General features: G+C 42.1%; 2 protein-coding genes across 2 annotated transcripts in view; both read right to left on the bottom strand.

Moving 5' to 3' along the window:
- The window catches only part of rb1 (retinoblastoma 1), a 39,168-nt gene extending 31,481 nt beyond the window's left edge, over positions 1-7,687 (bottom strand). Inside the window, exons 1-9 of the mRNA XM_023967930.2 lie at positions 7,479-7,687; positions 6,226-6,346; positions 5,917-6,020; positions 4,718-4,852; positions 4,432-4,470; positions 4,191-4,240; positions 3,821-3,931; positions 3,436-3,581; positions 273-350 (exon numbers count right to left, since the gene is read on the bottom strand). Coding sequence (XP_023823698.1) covers positions 273-350; positions 3,436-3,581; positions 3,821-3,931; positions 4,191-4,240; positions 4,432-4,470; positions 4,718-4,852; positions 5,917-6,020; positions 6,226-6,346; positions 7,479-7,585 — 891 coding nt within the window. The 5' untranslated portion in view covers positions 7,586-7,687. The remainder of the gene's footprint in view (positions 1-272; positions 351-3,435; positions 3,582-3,820; positions 3,932-4,190; positions 4,241-4,431; positions 4,471-4,717; positions 4,853-5,916; positions 6,021-6,225; positions 6,347-7,478) is intronic.
- Positions 7,688-8,626: 939 nt separating this feature from the next.
- On the bottom strand, positions 8,627-16,210 carry slc6a7 (solute carrier family 6 member 7). Its single transcript, XM_023968834.2, has 14 exons — positions 16,041-16,210; positions 13,631-13,859; positions 12,939-13,070; positions 12,547-12,754; positions 12,041-12,179; positions 11,805-11,939; positions 11,535-11,638; positions 11,322-11,446; positions 10,955-11,067; positions 10,709-10,846; positions 10,529-10,628; positions 10,237-10,355; positions 9,541-9,714; positions 8,627-9,274 (listed from the first exon to the last, which is right to left on the bottom strand). Exons 1-14 carry the CDS (start codon positions 16,107-16,109, stop codon positions 9,080-9,082), a joined length of 1,980 nt encoding a protein of 659 aa, XP_023824602.1. The 5' UTR covers positions 16,110-16,210; the 3' UTR covers positions 8,627-9,079.
- Between the last annotated feature and the right edge of the window lie 2,468 nt (positions 16,211-18,678).

Raw genomic sequence — 18,678 nt, 5'->3', positions numbered from 1 at the left:
GATACCACATCTAATGAAAATCCAGCTGGCAAACATTGCAGTACAAACACATCCTGACAGAASAGCTTTCAGACACGCACACTGCCTGAAACACTGATCTGTTTTCCGATGGCTGTCATATAGTTATGAAATATGGTGGGGCTGCTAGAGATATTACTACTAGCAACTTGCCACTGATTATTGAACAGACACTACTGTTAGTGGACTTATTTTCTATATAACCTGGGTCATAGCAATAAGCTCCAGCATTTAATGTAGTGTGTGGTTCCTACCTGAGGAAGGTCCCGAGTCCCAGAGAGGCTCATTGAATCCAGGAAAGCAGAGAAACTGGTCTGGTACACGCTCTTCACCTTGAACACAAGTACAACAGACAACCAATGAAACCAATGAGATGACACCCAAACAAACACAGACTTCACAGCYATATAAATGAACAGACTGATCCACATCCATTCTGTGTAACAAAAATAACATCATACTCACATACACACACTAACAGCCAACGCGGCAGTCCCAAGTATAGAGACATTAAGCCATTTTATACACTGTGTACGGAAAGTATTCAGACCCTTTCACTTTCTCTACATTTTGTTAAGTTACAGCCTTATTCTAAAATGGATTAAATTGTTTTTYCCCCTCTCATCAACACACAATACCCCATAAAGACAATGTTCCCAAATTTATAAAAAAAACAGAAATATCACATTTACATAAGTATTCAGACCCTTTAATCAGTACTTTCTTGAAGCACCTGTGGCAGCGATTACAGCCTCGAGTCTTGGGTATGACGCTACAAGCTTGGCACAATTGTATTTGGGGAGTTCTCCCATTCTTCTCTGCAGATCCTCTCAAGCGTTGTCAGGGTGGATGGGGAGCKTCGCTGCATAGCCATTTTCAGGTCACTCCAGGGATGTTCAATAGGGTTCAAGTCCGGGCTCTGGTTGGGCCACTCAAGGACATTCAGAGACTTGTCCCGAAGCCATTCCTGCGATGTCTTGGCTGTGTGCTTAGGGYCGTTGTCCTGTTGGGAGATGAACCTTCACCACAGTCTGAGGTCCTGAGCACTCTGGAGCAGGTTTTCGTCAAGGATCTCTGTAYTTYGCTCCATTCATCTTTCCCTCGATCCTGACTAGTCTCCCAGTCCCTGATGCTTAAAAACATCCCSACATCATGATGCTGCCACCACCATGCTTCACCGTAGGGATGGTGGTAAATTTCATCTAGTCGTGACGCATGGCATTCAGGCCAAAGAGTTCAATCTTGGTTTCATTRGACCAGAGAATCGTGTTCCTCATGGTCTGAGAGTCCTTTAGGCAAACTSCAAGCGGGCTGWCATATGCYTTTTACTGAGGAGTGGCTTCCGCCTGGCCACTACCATAAAGGCCTGATTGGTGGAGTGCTGCAGAGATGGGAGAACCTTCCAGAAAGACAACTATCTCCACAGAGGAACTCTGGAACTCTGTCAGTGACCATCGGGGTTCTTGGTCACCTCCCTAACCAAGGCCCTTCTCTCCCGATTGCTCAGTTTGGCCGGGTGGCCAGCTCCATGAAGAGTCTTGGGGGTTCCAAACTTCTTCAATTTAAGAATGGAGGAGGCCACTGTGTTCTTGGGGAACTTCAATGCTGCAGAAATATTTTGGTATCATTCCCAAGATCTGTGCCTCAACACAACCCTGTCTCGGAGCTCTATGGACAAGTCCGTCGACCTCATGGTTTGGTTTTTGATCTGACATCCACTGTCAACTGTGGGACCTTATGTAGACAGGTGTGTGCCTTTCCAAACCATGTCCAATCAATTGTATTTACCACAGTTGGACTCCAATCAAGTTATAGAAACATCTCAAGGATGATCACTGGAAACATGGATTACTCATGTAAATATGGTATTTCTGTTTTGTTATAAATTTGCAAAGATTTCTAAAAAGCTGTTTTTGCATTGTCATTATGGGGCATTGTCTGTAGATTGGATTAAATAATTTTTCCTCATTTTAGAATAAGGCTGTAACGTAACAAAATTTATAAAAAGTGAAGGGGTCTGAATACATTCCGAATGCACTGTATTCTTCACATAGCTCATTCTAATACATCTACTACTGTACATATCATTCTTAGTATATCTTTCTGGTGTATATAAGCATAGATTACATTTGGATTACTGATMATTTTGTTTGGGTTAACTAAATTCACCCTGATATTCGTGATTTCGTGTTTCTATTTTTGATTATTATTATTTTATTACTTGTTTGACTGCACTGTTAGTAACAAGCATTTCGCTGTACCAGCTATAACATCTGCTAAACTGTGTATGAGACTAATAAACGTTTMTTTGAATTTTGTCCTTAAGTGGATTGGATGATTGTTTATTTGGATCCCCATTAACTTTTACAGATGCAGCAGCTATTGTTCCTGGAGTCCACAAAAAAAACATGACAAGTAACAAAATATTGATACACTTAGACAAGGACAGTCACACACACACACACGTAAAATGCAACAATGTAAAAACAATACAAGGCAGGGCTCTAAAGTAGGACCAATACCATATATTTTGCTGTACGACCAGGAGTTTTACTTTGGGAGCACTGTGATAACAATCTTCCAGATAATAGCTGTTGTAATAAAAGGCGTCGCTGTACCGTTGTTTCCAAGTGCCCAAGAGAAACAAGCAAGTGCAGATTCGTTAGCGTCATAGTTGTGCCATTACTACAGCAAAAAYGGCTTGCTTCTAGCCCGACAAGTTCATATGATCGGACCCATAATTCCAACAGTTGTATCTTCCTATAGCAGATCGCCGGGACGATTTTACTTTCATAAACCATGTCGTGGGCAGTTCTAAAACCCTCGCGTTAACCATTCGTTTACACTTTTTTCAATGTTACCTCATTGGCTAGCTAGGTAACAACCTGGCAACTTTACCAGTATATCCAAATATTTGGGGACACCGAAAGAAAGGTATAGCTTCTTCAGGAGATCAATGATCATAGCAATAAATAAATGACAGATCTCTTGCATGTCGTCATCACAAATTTGATGTTAAAGAGACTGTGCACAATTTTCAACATAATGCACCTCAATAGGAAAGTAGTGTTTTTACACAATTTAGAAAYCTAATATTCCACAAATTACTTTGTAATTTCGATGACAGGTATTCATATCAACATTTTAGCCTTTATTTATTTTTTAAACGAATGTATTTGATGTTAYATATTAGTGTCTAGGGCACAACATGTGCTTTAAAAGTAGTTACAACTTATATTGGGCCTATATGAATTCTATCTCAAGCAATGTAAAAAATATTTTAAGTTGGGAGCACCAGTGCTACCAATGATTTTTTATTTAGAACACTAAAGGGGTAGTGAATTTTGACGACTGGGATCTAAAGCTACAACAAGCTGACAAGCCATGAGTGTAAAGGAGTCAAAATGTTGTGTGAACCTCTTCCACGCTGCAGTCGTTCTCTTTGCAGAGGGTCTCCAGGAGCTGCACATCCACCTCTGGCGGGGCTTGACGGGGCTTGGCTTTGCTCTGATTGCGACGGGAGGTTCTTGTTGGGGGGCTTTGGGCTGTGCTGATGACTGATTCTGAGGGCAGGGGTTAAAAGGTTAGATTTTATAACCATTCATCTACAGAACGTATCAGACCTGTGGTAATATAACACACTGAAGGTATGTGTTATGTTAAAAAGGTAACATTCACTTTTTTWGTTGAGTAATGAGTGTGATAATATATTCATAGGGGCAGTTGACCAACGCAAATGTAAGAGCATGTCTATCCGAGGGCCTGAGGCTTGCAGTAGTAGAGGGAAAGGAGTCTGTCTTACGGTAAAGTGGTTGCAGAAGGCTRGACGGGCAACGCCTGATGAAGAACTCCAGAACACACACCATCAGATGGAAGGATATGACCAGGTCATCCTCCATCTGCAGAGCCCTTCCTGCAGACAGTAGACACAACGCACATCAGGAGCAGTATCATAATACCGGCCAGTCTTAACAGCGTCGTGGGAGAAACAGACCGATGGACAGAAACCTGCTGTTTATCTCGCCAGAACTCTGAGTAGACACGGAGAGGGAAAACATAACGAGTGGAAGATGSAAACCATCTCAGAGCCCTACATCTACAAATGTGTATGTTGTTCTTCRCCTTGGAAAAAAACAATTTACAACGTTAGTGATCAACAAGTGCTGACCCACCCTTAGCCAAAAGGAACATTGTCCAGCAGCTCCGCAGGATTTCTTTCCCCCTGGAACAGAGAACATTATTGACATTACACTACATGTTGGGAGCAAACTCCCCATTATCAATATTGACCCTCAGTTACTATTGGATAAATGGGACTGAGTGAAGACACGGTTTAAAAGTTAGCAATGATCASCATTGTGGCAGGGATTATCATTCAAATTAGTGGTATTTCTGTACTTTTTATTCACTTACTTTGCTTCTGAGTCCTCTGCATAGATTTTGCTGCATGTCCTGAAGCAAGATAAGTGGTGATAAATATTGCATTTCAAATACAATGTGGGCACATAATTACATTACTAAACAGCTCAAGTTCAGGTTGTGTACTCTGAAGTTTGCATTTTTGTGAAAATCTAAAGTTGGATAACAATAAAAGCTGACAAAAGGGTCCAAAGAAACTACACTGCCATCTAGAGGTACAGCACGGTTAGACATCAAAACTAGGCATTAGGAAACATGACATTACGATACTCCCACGCACTTCTCAAACCTCTGGTAGAGTGCCCGTGACACGTCATACTTCTTCTCCAGTCGTGTCACTGCTGAGTTCACCTTAGTGCTGATGGTGTCCAGGTTCACATCCATCTTCTTCAGCAGGCCCAGGAACTGCTTCACACTGCACACAAGAGGACACACGAAACTGCATCTAATTGTAACCAAGAATTGGAATGTGTTCACTTGGCCGAACACCTGTTATGTTTGCGTTAAGGCCTGAACTTTCAATAGGGAAACTTCGGCTGATATATGCATTCCTCATTATAACAGAGGCAGGCACGTCCACAGACAGGGCTCTACCGGAGCAGAGCACATGCCCCTTTGCCCTTCCAGTCTCCAAAGTTCCCYTTTGGGTGGTAGTACAATCCCCCCCCCAAAAAAATGTGTTTATATAAATGGTTTGTCATTGTTGGTGTCGTAACCCACTGCCTTCAAGTCATCGTGACGTCGTCAAGTTCACCATCCCCCACCTTGTCCGTTGGTTGATCTGTTCTGTACGGAGCTCGCACGCCCGGTTATGCCCGTTTTCCAGTCTGTCTCCCGGTATCCAAACATGCATGGCTTGAGAGATGCGGTCGCCAGGCAAGTCCCTGTAGCTAGCGAGCTAGTTTAAATATCCACAGTACTGCCACAGCAGCATAACATTTAATTAACACTTGATATACTTGATTTAGCCTACATCATCAATATCCGTCCAGTTTGTCTAATGCACGCAGCATAAAGATGCAGAAATACAGAAGAGCGGCTGCATCAACGACTCCCCGACCAAACTCCATGGTTCGTGGGAAACGAGCAGGAATAGGCTTTTGTAGGCTAAAGTTCAAGCTGTCTTTCAATGGTGCAACTGCTGTCGGCATCGAAAGATTATCCAATCTGAATAGAAGTTCTGAGGTAAGGACAAAAGCAGTGAAGCCGTCGGGCAATACAGATTTACATTATTGATATAGCTACAAAGCGCATTGATGTGAATCACACTGCTGTTCACTCATTTAGCTATTTGCGCCTTACAGATTGTAGTTATGGATGGCTGTTCACAAATGTATGTGTATTTTAACCCAATAATAGTTGAATTGAAGAAGTTTAAGCTGCCCKTCAATCCTTGTTTTTGCGACCAGGACAGCCAGTGAAAAATGCACTCTTGTACCACCTGCATAGTGCGGATCCCCGCCTGAATCTAGTACTTACTTCAGATCCACTGCCTTCAGGATTTGAGTAAAGGTAAAACTTGCAACTTCCAAGTCTATCACAGCCACAAACAGACAAGCAGCCCAAAGCCTTTTTTGAGTGTCCTGTGTCGACAGAGAGAAGAAAAACAATGTATCGTCAGTCTGTGTGAATAGCAATGAATATAGTTGATTTCAGAAACAAAGAGTTATGGTTCAGTTGTTTATTCACTATAATCTTTCCATCATCAGAGCAGACAGAAAGGGTATCAGTAGATAAAACACATTGTATAGTCTACTAGTAACTTGGAGACAATGGGTGGATACGTACAAGAACTTTGTCCACTGAGGCCTGAACTGCCTTCCATATYGTCCAAGCACGATCACACACCACATCTGTCACCTGGAGACTCTGACACAGAGTCATAAAGTCTGCATCCTTCTCTTGGTGCCTGACGATTCAAAAAAAGAAAAAAAGTCACATTTAGATCAACCATACATGGTGCACTCAGAATAGTAACAAAATCACSTTTGACAGTCATGATTTGTGAGGGGGGTAATAAGTACATGTAGTTGTTGATGTAGAATTAGTGTGTTTTGTCATTGTCTTGCTATATCCATTTTTTGACTTATTTTTTKATATATACACATTRATTCTTAAAGAATATAAGGTATAAATGCCTCATGAGCTTAGTTCAATTGTTGCACCCCATCAGAACCCCAAATATAAGCTTGTTTTACTCCAAAGTTTATAAATAACGTAAATGTAAACAAACGATATAGCCTCAAAACATGCTTAAAACTATACTACTGATATCATGGATGTTCAGTCCTTGCATCCATAGCTGTTTATGAATATGAGAGCAAATATATTTTTCTGGCCCATCCCTCATCTTTTTACCAAAACAGAGGCAAGGGGTTCCCCTTTGTTATTGTTTCAACTACGGACTCTAGCTTTAACACCATCATTCTAACACTCAATGGGAGGCCTTGTAGTTCAGACCCAAATGTTGCGGTGTCCATTCTTACTAACGTTGAACACGATTTCTGAAGTGGGAAATAATATCTATGAACCGTGATCAAATGGACTGGAGTCAATTTAGTTGGGGCTCTGTGAAAGTTCTGTCCCCATTAGTTAAAGTGATGACGGTCGTGAGATGGCTATAGTAGCAAGTTAACTCGTTTGGCAAGGTGCTTAGCAGCTACTAGCTAGCTACTTGAACAAATTTGTTTTCGAATCTAGCCACCTAAAATTGCTAAATAGCTGGAAAATAACAGCTTGATGTTACTAAACTTAAAATGTAAACTTGTAACAAAAGACAACGGGCATGTCATATATCCCCAAATAATAGCTAGCTAACTACTGATTGATAACTAGTTAGCATGTTTTCCCAGCTGTTCGTCTGGACTTGTTTTCGTGGGGGGGATGTTGTTAGTAACGTTACGTTAGCTAGCTACCAAATAGTTAGCAAACGATCATTTTACGGAAAGAAAATAACGTTATATTGTAGTCAGTAACATAATCGGGTACGTTATATGTTAACAATTATCTTGTTAAATACRATGGCTGGACGGGCTGCTTACTTTTCAATTGATAAATCTGGATTCTCCTTGTCCGGGGAGGCGTTTTTTATGCTGGGCTTCATTTCCTTGTTCTGTGCTGTTCCAGAGTTGCGTTTTTTGGGAGGCATCTTTGTGGGTTATCAGATTATTAAAGCTAAATTATTAAATGTATCTGTTTTCTATTTTATAGCCTTTTTAAGAGTTTACTTCGTTTATATCCCAATTTGGTCCCGTACAATCCCCGGTTTTTACTTGTCAGCTCCCTGAAATCCTACTACGGATTCAGGTCTTCGATTCTCAGAAGAAAGAAACCGCGGGAAAATGTCGCATACGTGACATCCGCCAGACGTCATCTCCGCGCCAATCTGACATTCGTCTTTGGCGCCATCTGTGTGTAGGCCTACTGTACCACCAGCAGAGCAATTTATACATTGTGCCATGGACGAACTGCCTTGTATTGTGGCAAAATAAATGTCTTAGTTAAAACTACACAAAAAAATAATGTTTAAGAGTCCCCAAACATGTTGTGCTGCTGCCATGTTGTGTTGCTGCCATGCTCTTTATGTAGTGTTGTCTCTCTTGTCATGATGTGTGTTTTRTCCTATATTTTAAATGTTTTACCCCAGTCCCCCTCCCCGCAGGAGGCCTTTTGGTAGGCCATCATTGTAAATAAGAATTTGTTCTTAACTGACTTGCCTAGTTAAATAAAGRTTAGAAATAAAAAATAGATCTCTGTAGTCAAAGTTTCACCTAGCTTTACAGTCAAGAAAGAACTGCCCTCTGTGTATACCCACCACCAGCACTAAAACATGACAAAAACAGATGTCCAGTAGCCTAATATTAAAACTATATATGTTTTATTCCTTTGCACTGCTAGTCCTCTGGTGAGCTACAGATCAGAATAGAGATGAAGACCACACACAGTGATTCTCATCCAATAGCACGTCTCTTTGTTAGTGGACACTGAAACAGCCTTGCACCACTACATTTGTCCTCTCAGGAAGAAAAACATGGGGTGTAATCATTAGACCAAAACGTTTTGCAACAGAAACAATTTATTTCAAATGAAAAATGTAGCCTAACGGTTAATAACATTGGGCCAGTAACTGAAAGGTCACTGGTTTGAATCCCTGAGCTGACTAGGTGAAAAATCTGTTGAWGWSCCCTTGAGCAAGGCTGTAAGTCACTCTGGATAAGAGCGTAGAGTAAAATATTTTGCAGTAAAAACTAGTTTCTATTGGAGCAATTCCAGTAGGTCCCTYCCCGTTTCATTCTGTTAAGTTCCTAGTGAATACACCCATGGTCTCTGTGTATGCATGCTGCAGCCATGGCCTTTAGGCTATATACACACTCTAGCAAAATTGCAAATAGACAATGTAAAATGTATTTTTAAAGCATAAATAAAACTACCAATTCACATTGTCCTGAAGGACAATCTGATAATTTTTAAAACAAAGACTACTTAGAAAATGTATCTTTAAAGTGTCAGTATAGCAAATGGCAAAATGGTATCCTTCTGGCTGGCAGGGTATGATGCCTGGACAGTGACATACTTCCTTTGTCTCTTCATACAAAGTTCTGCAGGTGATGATATACTCTTCACCTCCACCAGTGAGGAAGGGTCATGCCTCTGTCCCATTTTCCCAGGCTATAGCTGTAAAATCCACCTCGGTAAGGTTGACAGTGTCTCTGTCTGTCAGGTTTACCGTGAACGGTGCCTCCATCCTCTCCGGCTCTACTCGTTCCTCTCCTCCTCCACTGTTGTTCAAGTTGTTCCCCCTCCAGGAATTTAGAGGTCGAATGGATTTCTTAAAACGCTGAATGCAGAGAGAGAAAGATTAATAATAGAGATTTTTAAACTGAATGGCATGTGACTGTTTATTTTCATAACTGATGTAACCCTTAAATTATTTGCACACTGGCAGCCTTTAACCTATCAAGAGTTTAATGTGTTCTTAGTGTGGCTTCAGTATTCAAGTCATTTCAATACAGCTTTATTTGTCCCCTTAGGGCAATTCCTATAGCCATGTAACATGGCTTGTGTAGTGACAGACAAGGGGAAAATGGGGCGGACGGTACTGACGTTTTTCAGTGTCCCAGACTCCTTGCTGATGGCCACGATGGCCCAGATGGGGATCTGCAGACAGCAGGTGGCGCCCATGCACACACCCAGTGCCTTGCCCCAGCGAGGATACACATAGGCACCATACTGCAGCGGKGTGTTGTACATCTCAATGAAGATATAGGTCAGAATGACCTGGATGCACAGGGACACAGAAACAGAGGGGCATGTAAAACAAAGGCAACAGAAATAAAAGCATCTACACTATGAAAGTTTAACAGCAACCATGGAATCAAAGCAGTGATCAAAAATTCACAGTAGCTTTGGAGAAATAGACCAACACCCAGACAGACGCAGCAAAGTGCGGCTGAGCATGCACAGACTTTTAAACAGACGTCTGTATGATAATCCAGGCAGAGCCTCTATGGTATGATCCATTCCCTCTTTCTGGCTCAGGATAATTGGTTAGTTCACTCATTTATGTTTCTATTCAACAGCTAYTAAATACTTTTTTATTCAAATACACACATCAGACATACTGTGCATACATGAGGGGTGATTGAAAATAAACCCATAGAGAACACAGCCGGGGGAAAAGGGGATAGAATGTCAGTCTCTTTAAATTATTCACCACTGTCAGGGTGCAACAAAGGGTGGATTTTAGACAGAGGGATGCTTTTTCAGAGACATAATGTAAAGGTAGAGGGTCTGACTCACCAGTAGGAGAAATGGGGTGCAGAATACCCAGCATGCTTTGAAGTAGAGCAGCACTTTGCTGCACCAGGGAGGACAGAGACAGATCATGTCAATGATGTCCTGGCAAAACTGGTTCACTCCTGTGAATGTTACGGAATGCAGACACACATGCATGCTTATTAGTCAAAGTATCTGAAGACACTATTGACATACAGCAAGTGTGTGGCATGTCTGAATAGTGGTTAGTATGTTTAGTTAGTATGTGGAATGTAGCATGCAGGGTATGGAGCTAGAGTTGCATGGTGATGTGTACCATAGAAGAAGGAGATGCCAATGCACATGAAGAGGGTGATGATGATGAGGCCGAAGCTAGTGGCGAAGGAGTCGATGAGGGTGAACCAGTAAATCCCTCCCTATGGAGAGACAGACATCAGTACACACACACACACACACACACACACACACACACACACACACTTCAATACAAACTCACATCAGTGATCAACAGCAGTCCCATTAGATAAAAGCCGAAACACAGCAGTCCCAGGAACAGAGACTTCTGCTTCATGTTAGCTCTGAGCTGTGGGAACTCATCCAGCACGGCCGTGGTGATGCCCTCCATGTTACCAAACTACAGAGAGAAAACAGGGCCAGAAAGACAGGGAGCGGGATGTTAGATGTATATGTTTTGTTAGTTCAAAGAGCTGGGGGTTCAATACAGAACAAGACTGTGGTTTACCAGAGTGTCGACCCCCAGCATGAAAAGCATGAGGAAGAAGAGGATGGACCAGAACACCGAGCCTGGCAGTAGAGCAAGGGCTTCTGGGTACGCCACAAATGCCAAACCAGGACCTGGAGCAAGAACAATAATGAGCTTATTTTTGCCATAAAATAGCTTTTTAGTGCCATGATAATAACTGGATATATTGTGATTACCATGTCATAACCGTAACAGAAATGTGCTTCTACATCTGCATTGCTTGCTGTTTTAGGCTGGGTTTCTGTATAGCACTTTATGACATCGGCTGATGTAAAAACGGCTTTATAAATACATTTGATTGATTGATTGTTAATACAAGAGGAGTGACTGACTCATCGAGAACTACCTGTATCTGCCACCTCGCCAACAGGCACTCCCTTCCTCCAGGCCATGTGACCCAGGATTGAGAATATGGCGAAGCCCGCAAAGAAGCTGGTGCTGCAGTTCCCTATGGTGATGACCAGACAGTCCCTGAAAGCAACACAATGTTCGATARACTCMATTTCCCAGCATGCCTGTAGCCTCAGAGAGAACAGTAGTAGAGTAGAGTACAACTGACCTGATGACATTGTTGTCAAACTTATTGTAGGAGGCCATGGAGAGCAGCCCCCCAACACCAATCCCCAACGAATAGAAGACCTGTGAGGCAGCATCGTTCCACACCTACAAGGTGAACGGTGACAGTTAAGACATGCTGTCTACTTTGTTGGCCAGCACCAAGGGCCTTGACACTCATCATTACAGATAGACCCATACACACAAAAACAAACTAACTTGACTTTACTCTAGAGATTCTACCAGCCTGTCTCCACTAGGGGATGTAGTTTACCTGTGCACTGGCCAGCCGGCCCCAGTCAGGGGTGAGGTAGAAGGCCACACCCTGAAGTGACCCCTCCAGTGTAGCACCCCTGATGATCAAAACGATCAGCACGAAGTACGGGAACGTCGCAGTCACATAAACCACCTACAAAGTTAGCAACACCAAGCRCAAGGATGTTTGTTTTGAGGGCATGTTTGCGTAACATGAGTATGTCTGTGTTTAAAGGTGTGTGTGTGTTATATCACCTTGCCAGAGCTGCGGATGCCCTTGAGCATGCAGAAGAAGATGATGACCCAGGCAGCCAGGAGGCAGAGAGCCAGGGGCCACCTGACAGGACCAGGGTCATGGAGGCCCTTACTGTTCACCACACCCAGAACACGCTCACTGGAACACAATACACCGAGCAAACACACACACATTCACACAGAGTATTCAGACCTCTAGCCAAAACTAGTTGGATAGACCCAGCAAACAGAGACATTTTTAACAGGAGATAGATGTTACATCATATAGTAAAGTCAGCTCATCTCCTTAACGACATGAACACATACAGCACAGTGTACACACAGCACAGACTTTTTGAAGGAGAACATTTCAGGCATTTCATGGTCGTCAATATTTCAATACAGTTGAGGGCCAGCGTGACGCTAATTCCCCCACGATAAACCAATCCTAATCTGAATTCAATCATGCAAAGGACATTCAATCATTTTTAGCGAAAAACACTCTACAGTGGTGGAAGAGCCCTTACTTCCAGAAGACCTCTGAGGGGCTGAGTGCTCTGCCAGAGGAGCTGTTCACAGTGGCGTTCCCACAGAGGTAAGCATTGGCTGGGGCATCACAGGACCAGGGCAGGGGGCTCTGGAAAGAGCTGCCCAGGTAGTAGAACGTCCAGGCTATGATCACGTTGTAGTAGAGGCACACCAGCATAGACACACAAAGCATCCCAATGCCAATGCCTATAAAGAGACACACAGGCAGATTGATGTGTGTAGTCCAGATGAGTGAGCTTTTGATGTTGGAGAACATAAGATTGAGGCTAATCAGTGTTGGTGGACAATTATGGAGTGTTGGTGGACAATTATGGAGTGTTGGTGGACAATTATGGAGTGTTGGGAGGACAATGGGGTCATGGGAGTTTACCTTTGAGGAGGGGGCAGCACTTCCACACTGTGATTGGTCCAGCAGCTCCATACTGGCCTAGACTTAGCTCCATGAGAAAGAGGGGGACACCGGTGAAGAAGAGCATGATGAAGTAGGGGATGAGGAACACACCTGGGGACAGAGGAGGCCACAGGTCAAACAGGAAACGGGATAATACAAGAGGCGACATCCCTCATTAATTTGATCGTTATAACACTGAGCTGCTAGCCACACAGATACATGGCATGTAAGAGTATGTCCTACAAACAGCACTAKGGCTATATAATCACTTAYTACATCTGGAAAGCTGCCAGCCAGCAGAGGGTTTTKCTATCGCTCAACTATTGAAGTCTCAGCATGTGCTAGCTTCACATGGGGAGCTGAAGTTTGTGTACTATAGTTTTGAATGAACCATTCAGTAGACTGTCTTAAGGTGTGTTTTTCTGTGCACAGGTGTGCGTTGGCTTTCTAGCACCACTGGCTGCCTGTGATTGCGTGGCTTTGGTTTCAGCTCTCAGATGAACTCTGCAGCACAACCCACAGAGGGGAGAGGACAGTGCAGACCTGAAGGCCAAGGTAACATAATACACATCCATTTCAATACAATAATACAGCTTAATTCATACTTAGAGTTTGAGGGGCAGTGTGAAGTGTATGAGGGCTAAAAGCCAGCTTGGCTGTGGGTTACTCACCTCCTCCATTGCGGTAGCAGAGGTAGGGAAACCTCCACACATTCCCCAATCCCACACAGTAGCCGATACAGGAGAGCAGAAACTCATACTTCCCACCCCACTGCTCTCTTGGGAGAATACGTGGGTCTGGTGGGGGTGCAGGGGACGGGGGGCGGGACTCAAACTGTGGCTGGGATGAGGGATTGGTGACATCATGAGCTAAATTAAACCCATTCAGCTGTGCTGGGCTCTAGAARAGATATAACACATTCAAAACTGTCAGACAGATCCTCTATCAGAATAACCTATAACGATGTCATGCCTTAATGTTGAAAAGTTGGATTCCATGTCACAAGTAAAGTACTCCCCCTCTATTTTAACTTGTATGAGACACTGGGACTGCACATTGTTTAAGGTGAACACAGTCAGTGACAATGGTAGGCATAGCTATGGAGTCCAGGTTTACAGATATGGGTGTGGTTCACACATCAGGAAATATGACATTGTCATGCAGTCTTTGTAAACCATTGCGTGTGACCTCTAGAGCTGTGTCACTGTTGTGCCATCCAGTGCAATTGATACAAGCACTCATTCTGCTTCCTCCCCTGCAAGGCAAACAATTTAACTCACAACAAAATAGGAACTATTGCCCCTATGTGTGTGTGTGTGTTGTCAGTGGACCAGTCGGCTAAACAGACAGAAAAGAGAAGAACTAAGAACACCAAGAGGACAGAGGTCAGGTGAAAAATGCAGTTCAGTTTTGAGAACTGCCATTCATTTGATTTAGGCCACTACCATCCGCCTGCCTCATCATCATCATCATCATGACACATTGTAAGTCATAAAAGGGGTAGAAAGAGTAGCCTACAGGTAGTTGTTATACAATGAGCTACAATAGGTTATGCAAAACAAACAATAAAATGAGAGCAATGCGATGGATTGATGTTAAGTCTGTATCAACTGAAATGTTGATAGTCTTAAAACTTTGATTATGTCTTTGAAATAAACATTGAGAGGTTTATACCCAAGGTAGTTTTATATTGGATATTTGAACCAAGCATGCCATGACTCTGAAGATGGTAWATTCTGAATCAGGGAAGGATGGACAAAACCCACAGCTTWAAAAAAAAATMTTTAATAGCTCTCACACAAAACGAGCCATGACAATGACAATTATATATAGAATTATATATAGAAGAGCTATTGAAGGTTGAACCCCCTCCAAAAACAAAATCAGATTTCCAAAAACCAAAAGCCATGGATTTTTAATCCATCCTTCCCCCAATTCAGAATATATAATTTCCATATTCATGGCACGTTGTGTAAGAGCTATTAATTTTTTTTTTTTTAAAGCTGTGGGTTTTGTCCATCCTTCCCTGATTCAGAATATACCATCTTCATAGTCATGGCATGCTTGGTTCATATATATTTTTTGTTTGTTTACATCTTTCAATCTTCAATAGCCATTTCCTTTCCAAAAGTGCCCTCATGGGTGGAATGTTATTAATATATTTCATAATTAATATTATTTATTTTTTTAAATTACTGACAAGTCTGGTGTTTCTATGTCAAACAGTTTTGTTATATTTAATGATGTATATAAAAAGTAATATTGCAATGCAACTCAAAATTGAACACATTTAAACTTTTTTAGGCCCATAACCATGTGTGAGGTGTATACTTTTGTTTCAAAGTAGATTTGTTTAAGACTACCAAGAATCACTCTGTGTGGCCCTGATTCAGCCCACTGCAGTAAAAGGTTAAATAGCAGGTTGGTGAGGTGGAGGAGGCGGGTGATCAAAATAAAAAAATTTAAAAACAAAAGCTGTAGATTTTTGTAGATCCTCCACCGATGCAGAATATATCATTTTCATAGTCATGGCACGCTTTGTGTKAGTGCTATTAAAGATTGAAAGCCTCCCCCAAAAAGAAAATGTAATTTGAACAAAAATAGCTGTTAATCTTTGTCCATCCTGTTCCGATTCAGAATATATCATTTTCATTATCATGGAACTTGTGTAAGAGCTATTAAAGATTAAAAGCCCCGCCCCCCAAATAAAATAAACATTTCAACAACAACAAAAAACTGTCCATCCACTCCTGATTCAGAATACACCATCTTCATAGTCATGGTGTGCTTGGTTCAATAGCTATCAAGTAGAGAAAACCGAATATCCAGTACAAAACTAATTTTACTGAGGTGACAATGGTGACCTGTAGGCTTGTAGGGTGTTGCACTTTCCACTACATTGGATGTTAGAGGAATGAGGACATACGGGTTAGGTTACTTTTACAAATACAAAGAACGATGGTTCCATTCGTTTTCCATAAATTCCAAAACAATCCAATATTCACAAAGAGGTCAAATTCGACCTTTTAACGAMGTTTAAAAAGTTCCTATTAACTAACAACAGGTTGTTTCCTTGCTTACCCCTTGTTGATGTGTTGATTTTTTCTCTGTAATGTTYCCAGGTGCCGTTTTTGTCTGCTCGCTCGGCATTTTCCCGGGGAGAGATTCACTTGGTTTCTTTGGATGTTCGATACATTGTTCAGATTAAAGTTAATGGTAATATATTCGTGCTTTGACGGAAATGTTCGTCAGTGATGATTGAAATCGGCACTTTTGGTAATGACCGGGAAATTACAGTACAGCGCAGGTGCAGTCGCTGAGGGGATTCGATTAATCTGGCCCGGGCGCCYGTTAGTGGTGTTTTACTCCGGGTGAAGCTTGATTGCATTCGTTTTGGAACCGAGCTGCCTCCCGGGTGTGAGCACGTTCAAAGCCCACAGCGAAATTGGACCAAAACAAAAGTGACATAATTAAGCACGTGGAGTAACGAGTAGGATTCTGTATTTTCAGATGTAAAAATGATTGCTTTTGATAAAAACGCTTTATCCGGCTTCCCAGTTAAAATTAGTTTGAAAATTCAAACATATATTTTATGGAAAAGAGATGTATGTTTCTGGATGATGCACCATGCTGCCTTGTTGACAACATGATGGAGCTGCGCAGAGCTCCTGTCTCACTGCTTTTGCCCGGGGACGTCATCGGCCTTAGACGGGTGCCCCGCAGTTCAGCATAATCGAATCCGCCCATTGAACAAAGGGGGGGAAAACACGCCCTCTTTTTAAAACACCTTTACTGTTGGTAAACCACACCCTTTCTACAACTGCACCCCTTCACAAAATGTTTTGCCTACTGTATCTGTCTGTCTGTCTGTCTCAATCTATTTTCATCAGGTTATTGAGCAGCTACAGCAGGTCTAATCAAACCCTGCTTCTTCAAAGACTGTCTTTTTTCTATTCTGAGAAAGTGTTGCTCAGAGCATCAGTAGAGGAAACCAGCTGCAACAGCAGGAAATTGCAGCCGTTGCTATTTCTATGAAATGAGAAACCACATATAAGGTCCCCTGTTGTGTTGCATGGCCAAKAAGATGGAATTGTGTATGTAACATGCAATATGAKAATAGGCTACATGGTGATCTATAAAAAAAAATTCAAACAGCAGACCGTATGAACAAATTGGCTAAATGAGGAAAAAATAAGTAATGCCTTCATTTGTATGGCATCTTGGCTTGCGATGGTCCATGGACATAACTTCAAATCAAATCAAGCTTTGTTTATTCAACACATTTCAGACACTGAATGCAACGCAATGTGCTTTACAGGAAAATAAATAAATAAAAAACAATGAAAATAAAAGCTCAAATATTTACTACACAGCAAACATAACATAAAAACAAAAGAATGACAAATTGAACAACTAAAAAGCACCCTAAGGAAAAGCAAAGCCAAAAACATGTGTTTTAAGATCACTTTTTATTATGTCCACAGTTTCGGCTCCCCTCAGGTTCTCTGGYAGGCTATTCCAGAGGCTGGGGGCATAGTAACTAAAGGCTGCCTCTCCATGCCTCTTGGTCCTAGGCTTTGGGATGGTTAAAAGGCCAGTGCCAGAAGACCTGTGGAACCTACTGGGTACATAACTTAAAAGCMYGTCTGACAWGTATTGGGGTGCCCAATCGTGGATTGATTTAAAAACCAATAGAGAAATCTTACAATTAATTCTCAAACTCACAGGCAGCTAGTGCAGAAACCTTAAAATCGGTGTAATGTGTGCTCTCCGTCTGGTCTTGGGACCGGTGCTGCAGCATTCTGTAGGTTTTGCAGTTGACCAATGGCTTTCTTGGGTAGACCAGACAGGAGAGCATTACAGTAGTCAAGSCTGCTTGTAATAAAAACATGGATGAGTCTCTCTGTATCAGCCTGAGAGAGAAAYGGCCKCRCCTTGGCAATGTTCCTCAGGTGGTAAAAAGCCATTTTGGTCACATTCCTAATGTGTGATTCGAAATTGAGTTCAGAATCTAAAATAGCACCTAGGTTTTTTATCTGGTGTTTTATCTTTGTTTCCTGTGAATTAAAATGTGTGGCTAGATTCTCTCTCTGTGCTTTGGCTCCAACAATAAGTACCTCGGTCTTGTCTTGATTTAGCTGTAGGAAGTTGTGAGCCATCCAAGTATTTAAATCACTAATACAGTATAAAAATGTATCCGTGGAGCTAAAATCCTCTGGTGACACAGAAATGTAAAGTTGTGTATCGTCTGCATAACAGTGAAAATCAATGCTTTGCTTTCTGATATCATCACTATCATCAAAAAGATTGTGCCACCTGGAAAACCCTTGTTACAGAAACCTTCACAGAAAAATCCCAGTCACTTCACACCAAGGTAAGCGACATTGGCAGAGATGCAACCTTTATGAACCCTGTGGCCAAACCCGCCAGCTACCAGTCTGTAACCTCTGTTGGGAACAGCCAGCAGAGACGAAGAAGAAAAGCCCAAGAATGACTTTTGAGCCTGAGTTCATGACCAGATAGGGCTCACCTAGTCCAAATAGCCCAGGGCCCGTATCCACAAAGCGTCTCAGATTATGAGTGCTGATCTTGCATCAGTTTGGACTTTTAGATCATAATGAATAATATTATATGGACAGATCCTAGATCAGCACGCCTACTCTGTGGAGGATGTGCTTRTGATGGTTATATTATTATTTATGTATTATATGTGACTGAC

The sequence above is a fragment of the Salvelinus sp. IW2-2015 genome, linkage group LG23, assembly GCF_002910315.2.
Source record: "Salvelinus sp. IW2-2015 linkage group LG23, ASM291031v2, whole genome shotgun sequence".
NCBI classification, from domain to species: domain Eukaryota; kingdom Metazoa; phylum Chordata; class Actinopteri; order Salmoniformes; family Salmonidae; genus Salvelinus; species Salvelinus sp. IW2-2015.
The sequence above is the reverse complement of the archived record's forward strand: the minus strand, read 5'-3'. Positions and strand labels throughout refer to the sequence as shown.